Source organism: Indicator indicator, chromosome 17, assembly GCF_027791375.1.
Source record: "Indicator indicator isolate 239-I01 chromosome 17, UM_Iind_1.1, whole genome shotgun sequence".
NCBI classification, from domain to species: domain Eukaryota; kingdom Metazoa; phylum Chordata; class Aves; order Piciformes; family Indicatoridae; genus Indicator; species Indicator indicator.
The window spans coordinates 17,092,450-17,113,300 of record NC_072026.1 but is presented as its reverse complement, the minus strand read 5'-3'; the positions used below and the strand labels follow the sequence as shown (position 1 = coordinate 17,113,300).

Below are 20,851 nucleotides of genomic sequence, written 5' to 3'. Positions count from 1 at the left end.
GTTTGGTTTTCTCATGCTAAATATTTGGAGAAAGCTTCAAGGAAACACCCTCCTTTAGAAAGGGAAAAAAGAAACCAACAGTTTGTAAGCAGCCCGTTTGTGATTTATTGAGGCTCTTGCACTGGGTGATGGGTTCATGAATCTCCTGGCTCCTGGAGTTGGGTGGTCACCCGAGGATCTCTGCTTGCACCCAAAGAGAGGTGCTCAGAGCTTTCCCATTGCTGAGAAAGGCTTGAAAATGGGGCACAAAAGCACAAAGAAAGTGGAAGAAAAAGCCACTTTCTGGAGTCACTAAACCAGGTCCAGGACCTGGGAGTGGGGCAAACACCCAGCATCTCACCATGGCTGTTGTCACAAGGCAAAGCAGAAGGCAAACACAGAGGAACCAGAAGAAAATGAGATGAACTCCTGTTGGGCTGGGATTCCTGAGAACTGGCAGGATGGTGCTTGGCAGTGCCCTGCAGTGGTTAGGAGGGACAGTGCCAACCAGGCTCCAGTCTACACCTGGCTCTTGAGTTCTGTTCTCCAAGGAAATCTTGAAATAAGCAGATCTTGGTGGGACAAGCCACAAAAATAGGCCCATTGTCCATGTTCGTTCTTCTGGCAGTGGGAGTGGTCAGTGCTGGGAAGCCAGAGAAACAGAACAGAGCTGTTCTTCCCCATCAGACCTGCACCATGGATGCAGGTGGGCTCCAGATGTTCCCATGACCCATAACACGATCCCTGAGCAGGGGCTGACCAGGACAATCAGGCTGCATTCCCCCTCCTCACCTCTAGGTGGGATATCACCCGTGCCTCAGTTTCCCCACCTGCCACATGCAGGTCTAGCAGTGGAGATGTCTCACCAAGCGCTGTGTGGTGTCATGGGTGGCACCGAGAAGGTGGTCTGTCCTGAGGGGTGATGGAGATACTCTCATCTGCCTGGGGCTAAACCAGTTCAGTCTTGTGACTTCAACAAGGATGCAGTGAATTTGCCCTCTCCAGCTCAACCCCTCATGCTGGGAGAGCTCCCGTGTGACAGCCCAGGTCCATGCAGGACACAGCCAACCCTCTCCTCTCCACCTCTCTGGCAGCTGCTCTGCTCATCCCAAACATCTGGGATGACGACCCTGTGCCCTGCTCAACCTAGCCCAGCCTTGTCCCCCAGCTTTGCCTGCCCATGGCCCCTGTGTACATTGGTTGTGAGGAATAGGTTGGTGCCTCTTCAGTCCAAACCATCCTCTCTATGGGCTCTGAGGGCTCCCCTGTCCCTCCTACCCCCATGGCCACAGGAAATTGCCACCAGTGCACATTTTTTCTTGCAGAGGAGGAAAGAACAGATCAAAGCAGAAGATGTTAAATTTAGCCCAGCTAGGGACAGGCAAAAGGCTGGTGGGGACCCTGCTTCACCCCTGCCCTCATGCTGCTCTTGCCCAGGATACCCAGTGCCTGTGCTCAAGTGGGGCTCATCAGCCCAGCCAAAGGACTGGGAAGCCCTCTCATTGCCCTATGCCTGGCACCCTGACCCTTGCCAGGTTCATCCCTTGGGCTGGACACAGCCAGGGGCACACAGCAGGGGCATGTGTCCATAGCAGTGCGGCCCCAGGGGCACGCATGGACCCACTGGCCCCTAAAGGGCTTAGGGAGCCGGGGACCTGAGGGAAGAGGGTGCCCACCTGGCAGCCACACACCTCTGCTGGACACTGCCCCAGCCGTGCCCGACTGAATGGGCACCGGGAGGGAAAAGCTGGATGCCCATGCTCTCCCGAATGAGCACCGGGAATGCAGAGCTGGCACCGGCGGCTGCCCGTGCTCTCACGAATGGGCACCGGGAATGCAGAGCTGGCACCGGGGAATAACCGTGCTCTCACGAATGGGCACTGGGAGTACAGAGCGGGCGGCGCGGCATGGCAGTGCCTTCTGGACGGGAGTCCCGACGAGGTCATCCCGGGATGTTCCCGCGGCTGCTCCCCGCGCACCGCGCCGGCTCCGGTCTGTCCCTCCCCGCTGCCGAGACACGGCCCCGGCCCGAGCGCCCCCGAGGAGGGCCGCCCCTCCCTCCCCTTCCTCCTTCTCCTCCCACCGGCCGCCCCGAGCCCCCGCGGCCACAGCAGAACCCGAGCCGCCGCGGGGCTGGCCGGGGAAGCCGAGCCGGGCCGAACCCGAGCCCAGCCCAGCCGAGCCGGGTCTGGACGAGCCGAGCCCAGCCGAACCGAGCCGAGCCGGGACGAGCCGAACCGGGACAAGCCGAGCCCAGCCGAACTCAGACGAGCCGGGACAAGCCCAGCCAAGCCCAGTCGATCCGTGCCGAGCCCAGCCGGACCCAGCTGAGCGGTGCCGTCCCGATCCATGCCGTTCTACAAGAGGAGCGTGGAGGCGCGGCGGGGCTCGGCGGTGCCCCTGTCCGAGCTGCGGGACGTCTGCAGCCGGGCGGCCCTCACCCTCCTCCGGCAGCTCGCCGACCTCTGCGGACATTCGCTCGCCCTCCTGGGAGACATCGAGTGTCACGTCGTGGCCCTTGGCCGCCGCACCGGGCGGCTACACCGCCGGGCCGCCCGGCTCCAGGCCCTGCTACGGGGACGACCGCTGCGTGGGGCCGTCGCCGGGACAGGTAAGGGAAGTCCGGACCTGCCCCGGAGGGTCCCGCGACCCCCGGCCCCGGGGTGAGCCGGGCTGCACCCTCTCCGAGGGTCCCGGCTCAGGAAGGACTCTGCCGCTGGTCCCTCACCGTGGTCCTGCCTGGGTGCCCCATATCCCCTTGCTGGGATGGGTGACCCACAGTTGGACTGAGGTGTCTGCTTGGGAGTCTGGCACGGACACGGAACAGGCAGCAATGCCACTGGGTGGTGAGAATGGGTGGTGATGCCACTGGGATGCCCAGGGAGTGGGTGGTGGCACCACTACACCTGAGGAACAGGTGGTGATGCCAACACGATACCCAGAGAATGGGCAACAATATCAGTAGGATGCCCAGGGAACAGGTGGTGATGCCATCATGACATTCAGGGAACGGGTGATGATGCCACCATGATGCCCTCTTGGTCACAGTAGCCATGGCAGCATGTACTGGCTGTGGCATCGGGGTGACCCAGGGACAGCTCAGCAGCCACTGGTGCCCTGTCCTGCCCGCCCTCTCTGGCACACAGCCACACTTCCCAGGCTGCCAGCCAAGCACAGGGCCCAACCTGCATCCCCACTTACCGGGGCTGTTCCATTCCAGGCTCCCCGGGAATGCCAGGCTGGCTCCTTGGCTCCACTCCGTGGGTGCTTCACCCTGTGCCGGGGCAGGGACCGAGGTGGCCATCCCCTCGCTGGTCGCTGCAGGTCAGCGTGGAGCAGCTTCCCCCGGGTTTGTGTGGTTGGGGCCAGCAGCAGCAGCAGCGGCCACCTGGGCATTGCGCTCCCTGACTCTCCTTGCAGCCAGAGCTGTTTGGTTTTGCCAGGATGGTTCCAGCATTTCGGTTTGGCGCGGGGTCCTGTGCCGGATCAGCAGCGGGCAGCCTGTTCTGGAGGAGGTCATAACAAGCTGGTCTGGGAATTGTTTGTGGCAGTTTGTGTGAAGGCCTGACGGGGCAGGAGGGGGTGCTGGTGGTGCACACGTTCCCCTACAGCGTTTCCCAGGCCCTGGCAAAACGCTGGGTCCTGTGCTGGCTGCACAGCCCCTGCCAGCCCTGTCCCGGCTGCGGGAGCCGTGGGAAAGCCCTGCCGGGGCCTCGCAGCCGGATTCCCGGAGCCGGGCACTCAGCCTCCGTCTCCAGACCCCCTGCTCTGCGCATGCTGCTGCCGTAAATCAGTGTAGGGAAAGCCTCCTGCTGTCCCCTGCATCGGCCAGTGGAGGGTGGAGGGAACAAGGAGGTGCCAGGGTCGCTCAGGCTGACCCGCACACAGCACCAGCGGCAGTGCCAAAGCCATTCAGTGTCATTCAACACCGTACGTGCTGGACTTGTGTCTCCTGCAGGAGGAGCTGGCTGTCACGGTGACCAGATGGTCCCTGGCCGGCAGGCTGGCAATGCTCTCGGTGGCCGTGATGGCTACTGGAGGCAGGGAGATGGCATGGGGACGGCTGGGACGATGGCAGCGTGGGGAGGGTGGGAAGACACGGGTGATGGCAGTGTGGGGAAGGAGGGGATGGCAGGGATGATGGCATGGTGGGGAGGCAGCTGCATCTGCAGACAGGTGGAGTTGTCAGCCCCTGGGTTGTTTCAGGCTGCAGGTCAGTGCCATGTGCCTGGGGTTTGTCCTGGAGCAACATCTCAGCTGGCTGCAAGGGATGTGTGACATGCAGTGGGCAAACCATCCTCAACCCCTCCTTAGAGCCCCATGGATGTGCATGCATGCAGATGTTGGGGGTGGCTCTGAGCTGGCCAGGGGTCAGAGGTGTGGGGCTTGGCACCAAGCTGCAGGGTCTCAGGGGTTAGGAGCAAGTGATCAGCAACACCCTACTCAGAGGCTGGGGTTTTCTCTTCATTTCCATTTCTTGAAGAGGATCCAGTGGTAAAAAGCACTTTGCTTCTTTTAAACTGGAATTAAACCCCAATGTCTTGTCCCTGGGAGATGCAGGGGAAAGTCACCCAGGGCCAGAGAGGCTCTGGTGTAGCCGTCACACAGCTGGGTGCTGTGTTGCAGCTGACCCAAGCAGCTTGTAGGGACAGTGATGGATCCGACCTGGAGCCAGCAGGGGACCTCCTGGGGTCAGCACCAGCTCTGCTCACTGCAATCTCTGCTGGGCCAGGCTAGTCCCTTCCCTGCTGACACCTCATGATGGGCACCAGAGACTTCTTGGGGCTTTTCCATCAAGTGGGAGCTCTTCCCAAGGATGGTCCTCATGCTGCTTCAGCTCCCAGGTTTTGGTGCCCCCAGCTGGGTCAGGAGCCAGTGCCTGGCTTTGGTTGAACAGGGTCCAAAGCGTGGGTGTCCCCGCCAGTGAGGGAAGCCCCGTGGCTGGCGAGCTCAGGTCACTGCTGTGCAGCAGGATGTGTCCATCCCTCTGTCTGGAGGCTGGTGGGAGCTTCCTTGTTTTCCTCATCAGGAGGAGGAGATGCTGGTGCTGAGCCATCCTAACTAGACTGTGCTTCTGCCAAGAAAGGTTGGACCAGATGAGCCTTGAGGTTTGTTCCAACCTGGGATTCTGTGATTCCATGACTGAGCCCATAACTGATTCTGTGATTGATTCCGTGATTCCACAACTGATTCTCTGACTCTGGCTACCAGTGTGGCTGCAGCCAGAGGACCATTACAGCAAGGGGCCAGGAGTGGCTGTGTGGCTGTTCCCAGCATGAAAGCAGAGCCAGAGCTGGCAGATTCCTCTGCTCTTATTCATCGGCCCTTGTGTGAGAGCAGGGATCTGGGCACATCCTGGGGCATAGAGACAAGGGGACCTGGGGTGGCACTGAACCCCTCTCTCCTGCCAGTGCTTGGGGTCCTTTTGCAGCCCAGGAAAGCCCCTAGTGTTCCCTGAATGTCATGCTGAACCAGGGCATAGCTCCATGGTCACCAGCTGGGTGACAAGAGCCAGCGCTCCCAGCTCATCCTGGTCCCACTGGGACCCAGCAGCTCTGGAAATAAATCCCAGCAAGGAAGAGGAGGATGGTGCCTGGCGCCGGGAGCTATTTCAGCTCATCCCCAAAGAGCCATGGGGCTGGAGCTCTGGAAGGAACTCTGAGCTCTGCTGGCAGGAGTAACTGTTGGCTGCTTTCATGATTAGCAGGCTCTGACCTTCAGCCTTGTCTCTGAAACAGGCTATGAGATGGAATCAGCCAGCCCTGAGCTGTGTCCCTGTGCCCCTCACTGGGCTCTCTCCTCATGGCTGGGTAAGGGCTGGCACAGGAGTTTCTCCCCAATCCTGTCACTGGTTGCAAAGAAAGAACAAAGCTCTTGCTGGCTTGCTCAAGTGTCCTGCCAGGCTGGAGTGGCTGGGCTGACCCTCGGCTCCAGGCTGAAATCACCTCTCCCAGTCATGGCTTCCCTAGGACTGTACCCATGTGAGCCTCCTGCATCCCATGGCTTCATTCTGGGGACCCTGCTTCCTCTGGCCCTGCAGCCACCCTCACCACCTTCTCTCCATGGGGTGAGGGTTCTTCATGTGAGGGCAGAGATGCCAGGAGCCAGAGCCATGGGGAAGGAGATGCCCCAAACCCAGGAGAGGAGAAGGATCCATTTGGAGGGAGATGAAGCTTTGCTCCTTGCCTGGCAGGAAGGGACACTTGTCACAGGGCAGCTTGGCCATCAGGACAGGCTGTGGCCAGCGTGGGGTGAAGGCTGCTTGCCCCCGTGGCAACACTGAAGCAGTTTGTGGAGGTGCCCACCCTGCAAACCCAACAATGTGGTGGGTTGTCAGGCTGAGCAGCCTCCCAGAAACCTCCCAGATCTCCGAGGTTCTTTCTCTGCTGTTTTCTCCTGCCAGCAGTGACCTCAGCGTGGGAGGGAGGCCGAGCTCCCCGAAAGCCCCGGGAAGCAGGCGGGAAGCGGGAAGCCAACCAAGGCTGTCTGTCTCCAGGGCCAGAGGAGGGGGAGCGGCAGCCGCACCCGCGCTCTTAACGGGCTCCGGCTGCAGGAGCGCCGGTGGGTGGCGGCGATGCGCTTTGGCCGCTGGCCGGCGGCGGTGGCGGCCAAGAGCTGCTCTCCGAGACACCGTCCCCACCTTGCAGCAGCGTCCCTGTGCTGCTGAAGCTGCTGCAAGCAAACGTCAGCCCCGTCTGGGATCTTGCCACCCTGCATGATGGCAGTGCCCCCTGGCACACTCTGCCCATGGGTTCCTGTGGTGCCTGGCCCTGCTCAGGGGGACATGATGGGGACAGCTTGGGAGCTGGTGTTGAGGGTGGGATCTCCAGTTTGTTGTCACGACCCCTCCCTCCTTGCCGGGGTTTTGCTAGGGTTGGGATTCCTGCTGAGATGGACCCAAATCCTGCTTCTGGTTGGAAGGGTTTCCATCCTTGGGTCACTTTTGGGAAAGATTTGTGCGAGAGCTGAGACTTTCCTTGGGAGCTGGGCTGTGGTCCTTTGGACAGCAGGTCCCTCAGGGCAGCAGGTCTCTTGGGACAGCAGGTACCTGGGCACAACAGGTCCTCAGGACTCCCATCACCCAGTGAGAATGCACAGAGGCCCAAGAGAAGGTGGCCACAAAGGCCTCCTGTGCCAGCCTTGTGCATGCTGGGCACCTGCTGCTTTGCTCCTGATAGGTACTGAGGGTACACTGGGACCCACCAGAGACCTCTCCCAACTGCTTAGGAGTCCAGCAGTCCCTTATCATATCCATGGTCTGTGCTCCCCGGGTACCCAGTGCCCAGCACCCCACAGCCACTGGCATGGGGCTGGGCAACACACTGGGGGCTGTTTGCTGGCAGCATAAAGCCTGGATTGAGCGAGAGATGGCATGGTGCTGAATGGACAGAGTGCACTGGTGGAGAGAATCAGCTCTTCTGCTTCCCATGCCACCAGCTCTGCCACCCTCCTCCTGCACTCATGTCTGGCAGTGAAGACAGCTGCCCAGGAAGATGCCACTGGCAGGGGAGCAGGCTGGTGCTTTGGGTGCTGGCAGTGGCATGCATGGGGCTCTGGGTGAGTACCCAGTGGCATGGTGGAGTGGTGCATCCCAGCGTGGCAGCCTGGCATAGTGTCATGGCTGGCAGGTGGGCACAGGTCTGGCAGCCTCAGTGGAGGCAGTGGGCAGAGGCTGAGTATGGTGGGCAGTGCAGGGAGCAGGAGCAGGTCACTAGGTCCTTGAGTTAATGACAGCAGTTCAGAGAAGCCAGGGGAAGGAGCTGCTTCCCAGCAACGGCTGGTGGTCAAAATTTGCCATCTCCAGCTTGGGTCCTGCCTCAGTGTCCCCATGGCCAGGCAGGAGGATGGGGGCAGCATGACACCTTGTGCCCCTGGCACAGGGCCCACACCATCCTCACATGCATGCTATGTGAGGGATGAATGCCAGCCAGAGGGTCTGAGAGCTGGAATACCCCTGCTGTGAGACCAGGCTGGGAGAGTTGGGGTTGTCCAGCCTGGAAAAGAAAAGGCCCCAGGGAGACCTTCTGGTGACCACCTTTAAGGACTTCAAGGGGCTGATCAGAAAGCTGGGGACAGGCCTTTGAGCAGGGAAGTTGTGACAGGACAAGGGGTGATGTTTTGAACTCAAAGAGGGAGATTCAGACTGGAGAGAAGGGAGAAATATTTGACATTGAGGGTGGTGAGAGCCTGACCCAAGCTGCCCAGAGAGGTGGGAGATGCCCCATCCCTGGCACCATTGCAGGCCAGGTTGTTTGTGGCTCTGAGCAACCTGCTTCAGTTGCATGTCCCTGCTGACTGCAGAGGGTTGGACTGGATGACCTTTGAAGGTCCCTTCAGCCCAAACCAGTCTGGGATTCCCTGACTGTGTCCACACTTGGTCCTGTTGCAGACAAGGGGCTCCTGGGCACGTGATGGGTACTGGAATCTGTGTCACCAGTGCCCCACACTGGCTGCTCTGAGGACCCTCAGCTGGTCCATGGCTCCCATGGTCTGAAATCCCAAAGGGAGGGGGTTCCTGCTCATCTCCCTGGGCCGGGCTTGCCCATTGCCACCCCAGGGGTTCCCACATAGCCAGGCAGAGGGAGAAGGTCTCCCTGTCCAGATTGAGGTCCTGGGTGCACCCTGGGCTGGTGCTGGGGAGGCTTCTCAGGGTGTTCCCCCTCCCACAGCTGCAGCTGGCAGCCAGCAGCCTCCTGGGTGGTCTCGGCTGTCTCCGGCAGTGCGTGGGCTGCTGGGGCTGCCTGTGAGGGGCTGCCTGCATGGGACCAAGCCAAGGCAAGGTGGGTCTGGATGGCTGTGTCCCCCAAGGCCAAGGAGTGCACCTGGGTTCTAGGGGGCTGAGTGGCTGCAAGCCTGGGGCTGATGGCTTTGGGAAAGGGCTGCTGGGAGGTGGGGATCATGGAACCACAGAACATGTGGGTTGTAAGAGACCTTTCAGATCTGAAGTCTAACCCTTAACCCAGCACTGCCAGGTCACTACAAAACCATGGCCCTCAGCACCACATCTCCACAGCTTTGAAAGCCCTCTAGGGATGGGGACCTCACCACTGCTCTGGGAAGCCTGGGCCAGGCCTGGACAACCCTGAAGGGGAAGAAGTTGTTCCTCATGTCCAACCTAAACCTCACCTGGGGCAACTTGAGGCCATTTCCTTTTGTCCTGTTACTTGTTCCTTGGGAGCAGAGACTGACTCCAACCTGGTTCCAACCACCTTCCAGGGAAGTGGAGGTAGCCAGGATGTCTCTCCTCAGCCTCCTTTTCACCAGGCTGAACAACCCCAGTCCCCTCAGCTGCTCCTCACCAGCCCTGCTCTCTAGACCCTTCACCAATTTCCTTGCTCTTCTCTGGACTCACTGCAGTTCATCCCATTGAATCTCCTTCTTTGGAGATGCTCCAGCTCATTTCATTGCTAGGAGAGAAATCTGCTGGCTGTGGGCAGCAGTGGGATGAGGCCACAAGCTGAGCTGATTGGTGGGTACCCAGTTGGGCTCGGGTAGAGGGGAGCTCCTCTGAAGCAGCTGGGATGTCGCTGATGGGAAGAGGTTGATGGGTTGTGTTCATCTGGGGAGCTTCTTGGAGGGTTAGGGTCAGAGAGGATAATGTCTGGCTGCAGGAAGTTGAGTGATGCTGGTGGGACAGAGCTGCCTTCGCTCCCTAAAGTCCTCCAGACCCTCATGCACCAACAGGGCTGGGGGTGGCAGCTGCACCTCATGCCACACAGAGCTCCACAGAGGGGCAGTTGGTGGGAGCACGTCAACTCTTTCACCCAGGGCTGCCACGTGTCTCGCTGTGGCAGGCTTGCCACCGGGCACCTTCACCCTCTGCTGCCTCACAGGCAGCTGGGCAGCATCCTGGGCACAGCAGATCTGCTCATGCCTCGTGAGCACACACAGCCTTCCCAAACGTGCCCAGCTCGCTGCCCAAGCGACGGGGCTGCGTGCCCAGGAATTGTTTGGCAGAGTTGGCAGATGGGCAGGAGCTGCCAGAGCATCTCATGAAGCGGCAGGAAAAGGCTGGCGGGGATTTTCTGCTGCAGCAAGCAGAGCAGGAACCAAGCGGGGCCAATGCACACATGAGCTGGCAGTGGGTGCCTGGGGACAAGAGCTGGCTGTGGTGGCATCTGCCTGCTGGCCCCGGGGCTCTGCACACCCCATAGCAGGAGATACGGGCAGGGTGGCAGGAGGTATGGGCCGGGGGGCAGGACACTTCAGCTGCTACCTCGGGGGCCTCCATGGGCTGGAGCAGGCAGGAAGGGGCAGGCTGAGCTCAGCTGCCCATCTCTGCCTTGGTGATGATCTCCTAAAGGCCCTCCCCACCGTGCCCATGCCTGAGCCTGGTGCTCTTGCTGCCAGTGTGGGGAGCGCTGTGGGGCTGCCCTCTCCCCACAGATGGGCATAGAGGGCTGCTCCAGATTGGAGTCCAGAGCAATGCCCTTCACCCTGCTGCCCAACCCCTGGCTGTAGCAGGAGAGGGGAGGCTGGTACTGCCCGTGGCATGGGCCCAGCAGCAAGGGTGGCAGGGTGACATCTCCTCTCCGGGGGTCACACTGTCAGAGGAGCTGCAGGCAGCTGGCAGCCGTGCCCTGCGGGCGGGCTGGCAGGACGCTGCTCTGTGTGGCTCGCAGAGGGCCCGTCCGTGTAGCTGCGACTTTAAGAAGGGCCTGGGCTGGGTGGGAGAAGCGTTTCCATCCAGCCCTTCTCCAGCAAACCTGGAGCCAGTTAGCGGCGGCCAGCAGCAGAGTTGGCGCCGCGGCCGTTTCCCTGCTGCCGCCTGCTAGCTCTCCCCATGGCTGCCCGTGGGGGCTTGGAGAGACTGCTGGGCACGGGGCAACCCCCGGTCCCGGCCAGAGCAGGAAGAGGAGGAGGCAGAGCTGGGTATGTAGAAGTTTTATCCTTCTCGTCCCTGACGGACTACCAGCCCTGCTCTAGGGTATGGGCAGGGAGCTTGATGGGTGCACGGCATGGGACGGGCAACTGTCTCCAAAGAGGGTGGGTGCTGGGTGTGGGTGCCCACACAGCCAGGGCTGGCCAAGCCACAAGCTCAGCTCCTCCTGTGCTGGGCGATGGGGGTGGTGGGATGGGGCTGGCTGGGCACCTTGTCATATGCCATCTGAGGGCTTATCGATGGTGGCAGCGGTTAGAGCCCCACGGGGGCATGCGGTGCCCTCTGTTCCCTGGGCAGTGCCCATGCCCAGCTCTAGGGCTGGATGTGTCCCTTCTCTTCCCACGGCTCAGGCTGGGACAGGAGGCAGCCCCAGGGAGCCCAGCAGGGTGGGCAGAGGTGCTGAGGACCTGGTGGCCACGTAGGGGGTGATGCCATGCCTGGCACCCCATGTCTCACGTGGGGGGCTCTTTAATGACACAAACTGGTGATGGTATCACACCACCTGTTGGTACAGACGTTTTGGGGTGCAGTCAGCTTTCCTGAGCCAGGGGAAGCTCTCAGGTAGCTGGGGGTGCAGGTTGTTGGGGTGACCATGGACAGGATCCCCATGTCCCCTCGGGCTCAATCTCTGCATGGGCATCAGAGGTCTCACAGATTGGCTTCTGTTGGTGGCATTGTGGCCATCAGAGGACCCCATGGCTGAGCCCACCCTCCCGTGTTCCCTCCCCTGAGGAGCTGGGGAGGCCAGAACAGCCCTCTTGAGACTGGGAAAGAGCCTGGCTGTGGCACAGCCGTAAGCCAGCTGGGCACTATGATGCTGGGCACTATGATGCTGGGCACCATGATGCTGAGCTCTGGGACTTGGGCATACTGATGCAGCCCCTTGCAGGGCTTGCTCCCCCAGTATGCCCACCCCAAAGCTGCTGGGACATGGCTGCTCGGCGGGTGCCAGGCTGCTGGTCCCTGCAGCCGTGGGCACACCCAGAGCACGGGGGGCGCTGCGGGCGATACCCTGTCCTGAAGAGCACGGGTCACCCCGCTGGCACTCCCTGCACACGGGCCAAGGAAATATGTTGCTGCGCTGGAGGAATCCCAGGAATGCAGAACCCGGAGGGGACGCGAGGTGGCATGGCAGCTCCAGCCCAGCTTTGGCAGCTCCAGCCCAGCCCTTCAGGGGCTGCTGGCAGCTCCCCTGCCAGGGCCTCGCTGGGGCAGCTCGGTGGGGCAGGAGGTCACTTTCAGTGGGCCATCAGGGGGGCTGCCAGGCACAGAGTTTGAGAGTCTTCCAGCTCATCTGGGACCATGCCCATGGTTGTGCCCCATCTGGCACTTCCTCACAGGGACGTGGGACTCGCTGGTCAAGACAAGAGACCCCCTGGCCGGGACGTGGCACCCCTGGGAGGGATGGGGTGCTGCTGGCTCTGAGCAGTGCCTGTGTGAGGCTGACAGCCCCGGCCCCCCTCCCCAGCCTTGGCCCAGCCCAGGCCGTTGTTCTCCAGTGAGCTCATCAGCCTCGCTGTGCTGTGGAACGTGGTCTCTTGGCCAGAAAGTAACCAGCTGGTCCCTGCAGCGAGTGCTTGTGGTGCTCCAAAGGAGCTGCTGCCTTCTCTGCTCCTCTGGGAAGGGGGAGCTGAGCTGCCCCCATGCTTACAGCCAGTCAGGGCCACCAGCACAGGCTTCTCCCCAGCTCTATGCTAGCAGTGGATGGCCAAGACATTTTGGGGTGCTTCTGGCCACTCGTGTGCTCCTGCCTTACCAAGCTCCATCAGTGTGGACCCTGCTGCTTGGGGTGAAGAGCTTGGGGTGATGAGTAGCTCACTGAGCTTCCTGAGATAAGGTGTGGAAAGGAACCATGGTGTTGAACTGTGGACCCCACAACCCACAGAGGGGCTGTTGGCAGAGGTGCCACTGTGCCTGGTTGAAAAGGACCTGGGGGTATAGGTAAACAGCAGCTGAAGATGAGCCAGAGCATGCCCAGATGGCCAAGAAGGCCACCAGCATCCTGGCTCGGACAGGTGGTAGTGTGGCCAGCAGGACCAGAGCAGGGATTGTTCCCCTGTATTCAGCAGTGGTGAGGCCACACCTTGAATCCTTAGTTCAATTTTGGGCAACGCACTCCAAGGACATTGAGAGGCTGGAGAGGGTCCAGAGAAGGGCAGCAAAGCTGGGGAAAGGTCTGGAGAACAGGGCTGGTGAGGAGCAGCTGAGGGAACTGGGGTTGTTCAGCCTGGAGAGAAGGAGGGGAGACCCTCTGGATCTCTACAACTCCCTGAAAGGAGGTTGGAGTCAGGTGGAGGTTGGTCTTTTCTGCCAAGGAACAAATGACAGGACAAGAGGAAATGGCCTCAAGTTCCCCAGGGGAGGTTTAGGTTGGACATGAGGAACAACTTCTTCCCCTTTAGGGTTGTCCAGGCCTGGCCCAGGCTTCCCAGGGCAGTGGTGAGGTCCCCATCCCTGGGGGGCTTTCAAAGCTGTGGAGATGTGGTGCTGAGGGCTGTGGTTTGGTGGTGCCCTGGCAGTGCTGGGGTAACAGTTGGACTCCAGGATGTGAAGGTCTCTTACAACCCACATGTTCTGTGGTTCCATGGTTCGTGCCTTGGCTTGGCTGGGGGTGCTTTGGAGGCAGCATTGTCTCCGTGGTGTTCCTGCGGAACCCCCCAGGCTCGCCTCCATCCTTCATCTTCCCTGAGAACATGTGGAGCCCGGGGCGAGGTGAGCGCACACCCACGCTGCCCACAGCCCTGGCACAGGCTGTCTCCATGAGCCCGGGCACCGCTGCAGCCCTGCCCAGCACGGGGGCACAGCACGGGGGCACGGCATGGAGCCGGGGGTGCCAGCATGGTGCCCCCGCAGCGCTGCGGCTGTCACACCCACCCACTGCCACATCAGTCACACACCCGCTCCCAGTACTGATCCAATTTGTGGCTGTTTCCATAACAACCTCCCGGCGCTTTCTGGGCCTTTCTGTGGCTGCCTGGATCTGCTCTGGCCTGGCAGGGCTGGCTCAGGCCGGGCTGAGTGCTGCTGGGCACAGCTGGCACAGGGGGCAGGGGGCTGCTTGCTCACTGCAGCCCAGGACACGCTGAGCCCACTTTCCCCCAACCTTCAAGTGGTTCCTTCCCCAAGGGTGGTGGTTGACCCAGGTATGTGGGGGTAGTAGCACCCAGTGTACTCAGCTTTGTGTGGATGTGGTACTGTCCAAGATGCACAGTGCCAGGGATGGGATCTGGAGATGCTGGCAGCTAGAAACCTCCCCTCTTTGTCCTGCCAGAGACCCCAACACCCCCAGGCTTGGCTCCTGCAGTGTCTCATGGCTGTCACACAGGCTTCCCCAATGGGATGCCAGCCCCAAGAGCTAACCCTGCACCTCTTGTCTCCCAGCTGCTCCTTGCTCCCTTCCTCCATCCATCCCCTGCCCACCCTCCTACTCCACAGGGCCCACCCAGGAGCCCCCCAGCACCCATTTCCAACCTCAGGATGCTGCTTAGTCTTGGTGCCCTGCAGCCCCATCACTCTATGGGGGGTGCCAGCCCCAGGACCCCTGCATCCATCCCCACACCACTGGGGCTGCCCAGTCCTGGTGCCTCCCACCCCATCACTCATTCCCAGTGTCCCCCTCATGGACCTCCAGCCCCAATGCACCCCACCCATCTCCATCACCCTGGAACATCCCAGTCTCAATGTCCCCCTCCATCCACCCACCCACGGCCCCAGGACTTCCAACACAGTCCCGGCCCCATCACCCCATGAGTGCTGCCCAGTTTCAGTGCTCCCACATTCACCTCCAGCCCCAGAGCCCCCCATCCAGCCCCAATGCCCTGGGTGGCTGCCCAGTCCCAAAGCCCCCTCATCCACCCCCGGTCACGGTGCCCCGCCATCCATTCCCATTCCCGATATCCCCTCATTCATTCCCGGTTCCCCCCATCCAGTCCCAGTGCCCCCACATCCACCTCCATTCCCGGTACCCTCCATCCACCCCCGGCCCCAGGGATTGCCCAGCCCCTCGCCGCCCCCAGCCCGGTTCCCTCCCCGCCGCCGCCATTGGGCTCAGGCTCGTTGGCTCCGGCGCGGCAGGCGGGCGGCTCCGAGGGGGCGGTCGGGGGCCGGTGCGGCGGGGCGGGGGCCGCCCGGTGCGGTGCGATGCGATGCGGCCCGGCTGGGCTCGGCCCGGCCCGGCCCGGCGACTCCTCCTCCTCCCGGCTCGGCGCGGCGGGCCCGGTGGCGGGGCCGGGATGGAGCCGGCGGGGAGCGGCCCGGGGGCGGCGGCGCGGTGACCACCGGGGCCGGGCGAGCGGCGGAGGATGGGCAACGCGCAGCGGAAGGGGCCGCGCAGCCAGCGGCGGGGCAGGATGCGCTCAGCAACAGGTACCGGGCACCGGGACGGGGCGGGACGGGACCGGACCCGCTCCCGGCGCTTCCCCTGCACCGCCCCCGCCGAGGCTCTGCCGCGGTTCCCCTCCTCCCCATCCCCCGGGCTACCCGGCCCCGTTGGGTCGCTTGGAGGACACTGGAAGAGGTCACCTCCGGCAGGGGCTTGGCGGGGACGGACGGGAATGGGGCTGGCGATGGGGGCCGGCGCGATCCTCTGGTGCGTGGGATGGGTGCTGACCCCCACCTGGACTGCGGGGGGCCAGCTCCCACCGTGGGGAGCCTGCCTTGGCCATGGGGAGCCACCCCCTGGCTGTGGGGAGCCAGCTGCAAGCTGGGGGGGGACCAGATTCTGCTATGGGGGACGAGATTCTGGTATGGGGAACCAGCTCCAGGCAGTGGGGAGCCTGCCTCATAGTGTGGGGAGGCAGCTCTGAGCTCTGGGGAGCCAGCACCAAACATGGGGAGCCAGTCCTCGGCTGTAGAGAGCCAGCTTCAACCATGAAGAACCAGGCTCAAAGTGTGTAGAGACAGTTCCAGCCATAGGGAGTCATCTCCAGGTAGTGGGGAGCCAGTTCTAAGGTGTGGAGATCAAGCTCAAACCATGGGGAGCCAGTCCTGGGCTGTGGGGAGCCAGCTCCAACCATGGGATGCCATCCTTGGACAACCCTGGCACTGGCTGGCCTGCAGCAGGTCCTGCCTTGGCAGGGACCTGTGTGCCTGCAGACCCCCAGCTCCCTTCTCCCACCTGTGGGGAGGGTGGTGGGTGTCTGAGGGCCCTTATACCTCGAGTGACCCAGGGCAGGCAGGCAGCCCTGCAGACCCACAGGACATTTGTGGGCAGCAGGACAGATAGAGGGCTCGCTCTGAGCTGGGAGTGGACAGCCCAGGGCAGGTGCCCTCTGAAAAGACCAAGTGGAACAAGCAGGACCTGTCTGGTCACTCCTTTGTCCCCTGTCTGGCCTGGGCAGTTCAGCAACCCTTTTCCAGACACCCAGGGCTTCAGCTCTGCTCCTGGACCCAGGGCAGCAACAGGAGCTGCCAGCCCTGAGAGAGACCTCAGGAAAAGCACTTGGAAGCTGCACGAAAATGGGGAGTGATTGTCACAGCCCAAGTGACTGTCAGAGCTCAGCAGTAAGCAGGCAGAGGGGGTGGGGGTACAGCCTGTCGCTGTGAATTGTGCTGCCTCCACCACAGCGACCACTGCGATGGGGCAGAGGAGCTTTGGGGTGCTCAGGAATCAGGGAGGACACAGCTCTGGTGGATCCAGAGGGATAGATTTTCTCTCTCTGAGGGTGTTCAAGGCCAGGATGGATAGGGCCTTAAGCAACCTGCTCTAGTGGAAGGTGCCCCTGCCCATGGCAGGGGGGTTGGAACTAGATGGTCTTGAAGGTCCCTTTCAACCCAAATCAGTCTGTGATATGCAGGATGCTGTGCTGGTCAGTACCCAGTGCATTGCCCTTTGCTTCTGTCTCGTGGGGCACTGGAGGTGGCAGTGTCTGTACTCCAAGGTGGCTATGGGATGTTGGCCTGCTCCTGCCTGCCTCGTCCACCCCTGAAGCTGTGTCTGGTGCAGCTCACAGAGGGACAGGAGCTCATCATTATTCTGCGTCGCCAAAGGGAGCTGCAGGTCACCTCCCTGGCACTGCTGGAAAGGACTGGTTCAGCTCTGTCCTCTGGTTCCTCTCTGTCCTGGAGCACTGGAGATCTCCAGCAGATCTGCTAGTGCCTGGCCTCCTCCAGGGAGACACAGTGCTGCACCTGGCAGCTGGGATTGGGCAGGAGCGAGGTCTGGCACTAGACAGCCCCAAGCTCATCTTGGGCACAAAGCTGGGGCAAGCATTTGGGTGCTCCCAGGCTGTTTGGCCTTGGAGCTGCTGGGACCTCAGTGGCTCAGGCATTCCTGAGCAGCCACATGCAGGCGTTCTTGTGGAGAGGCTCCGGCAGGTCCAGGCTGGAGCTTATCTGCGAGGGGAGGGAGCTGAAACTTGATAAGCAGCAGCCCTGCGGTGGGGCTGGGCCGCTGGTGGGGCTGGGAGAGGAGAGCAGGGATCTGCAGTACCAGGTGTCTACTCATCTCAGCCAGGATCGTTCTGCCCCAGGCACAGGCAGCACGTGGAGGGGTCTTTATGTGACATCTCTGATGGGTAAACTCCAGCCTTCCATGTGTCCCCACAGCTGGAAAGTCACACAGCTGTGTGAGTCTGGGGGGAGGTGAACCTTAGCTCTGCCCACTCAGCCAACAGCAGCTTTGGTGGTCCTCTGAGGCTCATGGGTGCTTGGAGACCCCCGCATGCCATCCTCATGCGTCAGAATTGCTGAGCAGGCCACTCCCAAAGCCCAGGACAGGACCTTGTGTGTGTGGTGGCTTCACAGAGGGTCTTGCTGGAGAAGGAAGCGTGCTCACAGGCTGCTGGAACTGACGAGATGAGTTCTCAGGTCTCTGTGCCCAGTGCTCTGGTGGGGCTGGGCAGCAGCTCCTCAGTTACTGTGTCAGGGCTGGAAGCACAGGATGGGGTCCCAGAAGAAGCAAACGGGAAAGGTCTCCTTGTCTCTGTCCTTTGGGACAGGTCTACTTGTCCCCACCTGCAAGTGCTGCCTGGGCAGATGAGCTCTGCTGGTGTCTGCCAGCCTTTCCCATCCCATTCTGTTGGTCTGTGGTGGTGCTGGGTGCCTGGCACGGGGGTGGATGGTACCAGCCCTGGTGAGGCATGTGGCTCACCTCCCGCTTTGGCCCCTTCCAAAAGCCACCAGCAGTAGCTCCTCAGGGACCACTTTCCCAGTGCCCCGGGGTTTTGTAGAGCTGAGCTGCTTCTCCCAGAGGATGGAGGCTCCTGGGAGCTGACAACAACAGAGATGGGAACACAGCCTGGAGTTCTGGCTTCCTTCGGGACGAGGCTCTGGGAGCTCTTGCGGCTCCCAGGGCACGGTCAGCTGAGTCCCCAGAGAGCTTTCCAGCTGCTTTTAGCCAATAGGTGCTGGGGGGCTGGGGAGGGGGTGGCTGGGTCCAGCCGGGAGCAGTGCCAGGCTCTGGGGTACTGGCTTCCAGGTGAGGACACCGCCAGTTGCTCCAGCTGGGACACTCAGGGACAGCCACACCTTGCTGGCAGGGACAAGCCACCACTTGCTGGTGTCCCCCTGTATAACCTGCGGCGTTCAGGTGGTGCCAGTTGCTGCTCCAGCCATGGCTGGGGGACGTTTTGGTCCCATGGCAGCCAGGAACAGCCCAGCCTGCCCTTGCCTCAAGGACCCCATTCCCTTTTGGAGGGAGGGGAGTCCAGTGGGAGGGATGAGCCCCCTCGGACCCGTCACCTTTGCAGGATCCTGGGTGAATACCTGCAGGGTGGGCGGGCAGAGGTTGGGCCATGCAGACCCCTGCAGCACGCCAGGCCGGTGGCAGGGAAGGAAGAGGGGCTGTGGCTGGACAATGGGCTGTGGCGCTGGCTCCAGCAGCCAGTTCCTGGTCGCTTCCTCTTCCCGCGGGCTGGAGCTGGGAGCTCTCTGCTCTCCGCCTGCTTTGGAAGCAAACAGTGAGCTCCCGCTCCTGCGCCCGTCGCCATGGCCAAGGTGGAGTGGCTGCTGGCACCCTGGCAGCGGGGAGGTAAGGTGGGCAGTGTGGGCAGCATGGGCAGGGGCTGGCAGCAGGCAGCAAGGGTGGAGAGGGCTGCAGGCAGTTCTTGCTCTGCAGGGCAAGCCGTTGGGTTGGGGTAAGCCGTGGCCATGGGCTCTCGTCTCTGAAGGCTGTGCAAGAGCTGCAGGGTTGGTGCTGCCTGGCAGCAAAGGTCTTGTCCTTCCTGTCCCCAGATATGGGGTGTCCCCATCCCTTCAAATCCTTGCCGCCATTCCCCAGCCCCTTGGAGTGTCCTTGCACTGCCAGGAAAGCAGAGACCCCCATCCACGTGTCCCACTGTCCACTCCTGGGGCTGCTGCTTAGCCCTGATGGGACAGATCCTGCCTGGTCCCATGGTGTACCCTTCTGGCAGGCCCAGCTTGCTGGTGGTGGCAAGAGTGGGGACACATGGCAGCCAGCCGTGGCCCTTGCCGGGGCTGATTTCACGTCTCGGGCCCCTTTGTCCCGGGGCCTGGCCGCGTTCCCCTCTCAGGCCACTTCCTTGCATTGTCCCAGCTCTACAGAGTGTAAAACCAGCCGGGCACAGGGGAAATGGCCCCTTCCTGGAAGCACCCCTGCCCACACTGAGGGGCTGCAGCCTCTGCCATGGGCAGCCCACGTGCCAGGGAGAGCCATGAGCCTGGCCCTGGGGGCCCGTGCACCACTGTGCAGTCCTGGCTAGGCTGGGGACAGTGCCAGGGCAGGGTTGGCAAGCAGCTGGCCTTGACTACCTTGTCCCAGGAGTGCTTTTGGCCGTGGTGTGTGGTGATGTTGTGCCAGGGTGCTAGGGACTGGCTGGGACTGGGGCTGGCAGGATGCCATGCTGGGTTTCCTCAGGTTTTCGGGGAAAGGTTGTGGCTGGGAAGTGCATGGGAGTGAGGGCTGTGACCTGAGGGGTAGGCTGAGCTGCTGGGGACAAGGGCTCTCAGGGTCTCATCCTGCCAGCTGTGGCTGTCGGCTGCAGGGACCCGGCTCTGGCCAGGTGCCAGGAGGGCAGAGGCAGGGTAATGGGAGCACCAGGGCCAACCCTCACACTCATGCCCCATCCCCAGGGCATTTTATCTTAGCCCCTCGTCAGGGAGCAGCCTGAGTTCATCTTGGCCTGGTGAGGCCCCATGGTGAGCATGGCTGCAGGCAGTTCCCATCCCTGTGGCACAGGTGGACTCTGTGCCAGGCTCCTCCTGTGCCAGGCTTGCTGGCCAAATCCTCCCTGCGGCACATGCACCAGCTCTGCCTGCCAGAGCTCCTGACAGGGTCCCAGCTTGTGTTGCCAGAGCCAAATGTCCTTGGCTCCCCTGGCCTGTCTGCGTGGGGTCTGGGCTGCCACCCTCTGTGGGCAGCACACGTGTGCCCTCTGCCCCTACCCTGTGTGAGGCATGAGGCAGGGCTGATGGATCACTTGGCATCTGGGTGGAGAAAGGAATTTTGTCTGGTTTATGGATCTGTCACAGGGACAGGCAGGCAGACTCCCTAGCACAGGGTTGACTCTGAGCCCTGCTGATGGGCAGTGATGCTATCAACTGTCCAGCTGCTGGTGGCTTTGACAGGAGCCTCTCACATAACCCAGGGGTTCTGCCCAGGAGCTGAAAGACCCTCACAGCTGCCACAGCAAACCCACCCTTGCCAGCAGCTTCTGCAGCGCCCTTATCTCCTGTCAGTACAAAAGTCAGCTGACTGGGTGTGAAATGAAGAGTGAGGAGAGCTGGGAGCCTCCAGCAGGCTCAGTGTAGCAGGGAGGTTCTTCTGCAGTGCCCCACGGGCCTGCTGGGCACCTGTGTGAGAGCACACAGACTTGCTGTGCTGTGCAGGGCAGCACTGGGGTCTCAGGGGGTGTGGGCACCCCCTAAAAAGCCTCAGACTCCTCCAGGCTCAGCCACCAGCAGGTCAAATGGCTGAAGGTGGTGGTGGTGCCTTGCTGAAGACTTGGAGTCGTGCCCACGAGGCACGTCACAGGGGATGGTGCCCTAGGAGGGTCTGGATTCCACCAGGGCACAGCGTGTCTGTCCCAACAA

At 61.8% G+C, this 20,851-nt stretch overlaps 1 protein-coding gene across 1 annotated transcript in view; it reads left to right on the top strand.

The window, feature by feature from the left end:
• The first annotated feature begins 2,328 nt into the window (after window positions 1–2,328).
• Window positions 2,329–20,851, top strand: part of NHSL2 (NHS like 2) — a 30,255-nt gene continuing 11,732 nt past the window's right edge. The window contains exons 1-2 of the mRNA XM_054388570.1: window positions 2,329–2,569; window positions 10,825–10,851. Of these exons, the coding sequence (XP_054244545.1) occupies window positions 2,329–2,569; window positions 10,825–10,851 (268 nt within the window). The remainder of the gene's footprint in view (window positions 2,570–10,824; window positions 10,852–20,851) is intronic.